Source organism: Anser cygnoides, chromosome 32 (assembly GCF_040182565.1).
Source record: "Anser cygnoides isolate HZ-2024a breed goose chromosome 32, Taihu_goose_T2T_genome, whole genome shotgun sequence".
NCBI lineage: Eukaryota > Metazoa > Chordata > Aves > Anseriformes > Anatidae > Anser > Anser cygnoides.
The window spans coordinates 3,480,098-3,483,013 of NC_089904.1; the positions used below are offsets into that span (position 1 = coordinate 3,480,098).

General features: G+C 64.4%; 1 protein-coding gene across 1 annotated transcript; it reads left to right on the top strand.

Annotated features, from left to right (window-relative positions):
* Nucleotides 1-262: 262 nt before the first annotated feature.
* LOC106049823 (inhibin beta C chain-like) lies at nt 263-2,916 on the top strand. Its single transcript, XM_048054742.2, has 2 exons — nt 263-623; nt 1,391-2,916. The coding sequence occupies exons 1-2, from the start codon at nt 335-337 to the stop codon at nt 2,149-2,151; spliced, it is 1,050 nt and encodes a 349-aa protein (XP_047910699.2). The 5' UTR covers nt 263-334; the 3' UTR covers nt 2,152-2,916.

A 2,916-nucleotide genomic window follows, 5' to 3' on the forward strand; every position in this document is an offset into this window, starting at 1 on the left:
GGGGCTGGAGCCGCCCCCCCGGGAGCCCCGCGGCCGACCCGGGGACCCCTCTCGCGGGGACGCGGGGGGCGTCCCGGTGCTCTCGAAGCCCCTTCCCTCGCACCGCAAGGCATCGTCCCCCCCTTACCCCTGCCGCGGGGGGGGGCTAATCCCGGTAATCCCCCGCCCCGGCCGCAGCCCGACGGGACGGGCAGGTGAGCCGGCCAATGGCGGGGGGACACCGGGCCCGCCCCCGGCTGCAGGTGCCCAAAGCGGGCGGGCGGCTCCGCACCACTCGTGGTGCCGTCCCATCCCGGTCCCGGTCCCGGTCCCGGTCCCGGTCCCATCGGTGCCGATGGCGACGCGGGGCGCGGGTCCGTGGCTGCTGCTGGCGGCGGTGCTGTGCGCGGCGGCGGAGCCCCGGTGCCCGTCGTGCGGTGCCGGTGCGGAGCGGCGGCTGCTGGAGGAGGCGGCCAAGCGGCAGCTCCTGGAGAAGCTGCGGCTCCGGGAGCGGCCGAGGCTCGCCCACGCCGTGCCCCGAGCCGCCGTGGCCCGCGCCGTGCGGCGCCTGCAAGCGGCCGGTGCTCGCCGGGGCCCCGACGCCGAGGAGCGGGGCTACGAGATCATCAGCTTCGCCGAGCCAGGTGGGTGCCAGGGCTCCCCGGGGACCCGTAGCGATCCCCGGGGGGTTCAGCCCAGCCGCCGAGGAGCGGGCATCCCGGCTGGGCTGCGGCCGGTGGCGGCCCGGGGGAGGTCCCCGGGTCTGCGCGACGCCCGGGGCACGGTGCCCCCAGCCCTGGGGCTGGTCCCTGTCCTGGGGAGCCCCGGGGGGGGGTGTGTGTGTGCAGCCTGCGACCCTCGGGGGACTGCGGAGCCACTGCTGGCCACCCACTCGCAGCGAGGTGGGGGTCCCAGAGCCAAGCAGCCGGTAACGGGATTGTTCCTTCGGGCACCTGCCGTGTGCCGGGGGGCTCCCGGAGCTGCTGGTGAGACGTGGCCCCTCTCTCGCTGCTGCGTTGGCTGCTCAGGTCCTTGTGCCTGTAGTGCTGCAGTGCCCGGCCCCTTCCTGACGATCAGGGTGCCCAGGTAGTGGGACTGGGGGGCTGCAGGGACCCTCCAGCCTTGCCCTGTGTGGCAAAGGAAGGGCCAGGTGAGAGCAGGTCCCTGTTGCCCCCTTCTGTGTCCTTTCTGCCAGGCAGGGTGGGACAGGCCCTCGTTGCACACACGCACAGGCAGCCTTCCCGGGGAGCATCCCCAGGGAAGGGAGGGACAGACCCTGTGTGGAGGGAAGGAGTTTTATAGGTCTTCCCCAAAAAGAAGTCAGAAGATCAGCCCTAATGATGCTGCTGCAGCCTCACCTCCCCCAGCATCCTCCTTCAGCGTTCACCTTCTCTCCCCTCTCTCCCCTCAGAGCCCACGTCTCCCTCTGGCATGGGGCTGCAGTTCCAGTTCACTCGCACGCAAGACCAGGACGTTCACATCCTGCAAGCTCAACTTTGGCTCTACCTGCAAGTTCCCCGAGACTCGGTAGCCAACCTTACCCTGAGCATCTTTCTGGCCGGTGGGGATGGCGACGCGGTGGGGGGAAATCGCACGTTGCTGAGTGAGCGTCGACTGAGCGCCAAGGGCAGCGGCTGGCGCACCTTCTCCCTCATGCCTGCCCTGCAGAGTTTCTTTAGGGGAGAACACAGGACCCTGCGGCTGGAACTGGAAAGCCGTGGGGACAGGGGTGATGTGGTGGCCATAGTCAATGCCACCCAGTCCCACCAGCCCTTCTTGGTGGCCGAGGCAAAGGTGCGGGAGCTGGGACACCGTGTGGCCAAGCGCAGCCTCCGCTGCAGCCAGAACTCCAACCTCTGCTGCCGCAAGGACTACTACGTGGATTTCCGCGACATTGGTTGGAACGACTGGATCATTAAGCCTGAGGGCTACCAGATAAACTACTGTGTGGGCCAGTGCCCTCTGCACGTGGCAGGCAGCCCTGGGATGGCATCTTCCTTCCATACAGCCGTCTTCAACCTCGTCAAAGCTAACAACATCCAGGCATCGGGGCACTCCTGCTGTGTGCCCACGCGACGCCGGCCTCTCTCTGTCCTCTACTTCGATCGCAACAGCAACATTGTCAAGACTGACATCCCTGACATGATTGTTGATGCCTGTGGCTGTAGCTAGGGCTGGGGGAGCACTTCTGGGTTCCCCCTCCTCCAGGGCTGTCTCTCTGGTGGGGACTGCGCGGGGAGAAGTTCCCTGGGGCTGCAGGCTGACTGCGGCGCAATGGGGAGCGTGGCGTGGGATGGGGAATGGGTCTGTTCCCTCAAAGCGGAGAAACTTGGGGGGACAAGAGGCAGTCCTGCTTTTCTCCCCCACTATAGCAAATCTCGCATCAAATCTGCGCTATTGTTGGGGACAGGGGAGTGAGGCACAAATAAGAGGCTGGAAAGCAGAGGATGAAGGGTATGGCTTTGCCAAGGACCCCAAAACCACAACGGCAAGATGCAGTCCTCTGCTCCCAGGAGGATACGCAGCTGTGAAGGATGGCCTTGCTTCCTGGCCAGGTCCCATGCACTTCCCCCCTCATTCCCCTGGGCTTCGAACTTTTCTTCCCTGCTGCCCACCCCACCAGTCAGGTTTCTTCCAGCCCAGTGCCTCCTTACAGGGAGGTCTGTGTCAGACTTTGCCTTTAAGGCTGTATTAAAGGTGCAGTTTTTTTTTTTTCTTTTGTACCTCTAGTTTTGCAGCTATTACTACTTTATCATAGAGGTTTCTGCAGCAATTGGGACTCCCTGGTGCTCTGTCCTGTCTACCCACATCTCTATTGAAGATCCTACTCTGCCTTTGTCTTCCTGGTGCTCATGTATGCAATGCACCCACGTGCTCTGTGCTTTTAATTTATTTTAATACTTTGGTGCAGCTTTCCCAATAAATGGGTGGAAACAC

What these genes read in the sequence shown, in the direction of transcription:
- LOC106049823 (XM_048054742.2), top strand. Translation starts at nt 335, where the DNA reads ATGGCGACGCGGGGCGCGGGTCCGTGGCTGCTGCTGGCGGCGGTGCTG. An exon ending in CATCAGCTTCGCCGAGCCAG is followed by an intron (nt 624 to 1,390) that starts GTGGGTGCCAGG and finishes CTCTCCCCTCAG; the next exon opens with AGCCCACGTCTCCCTCTGGC.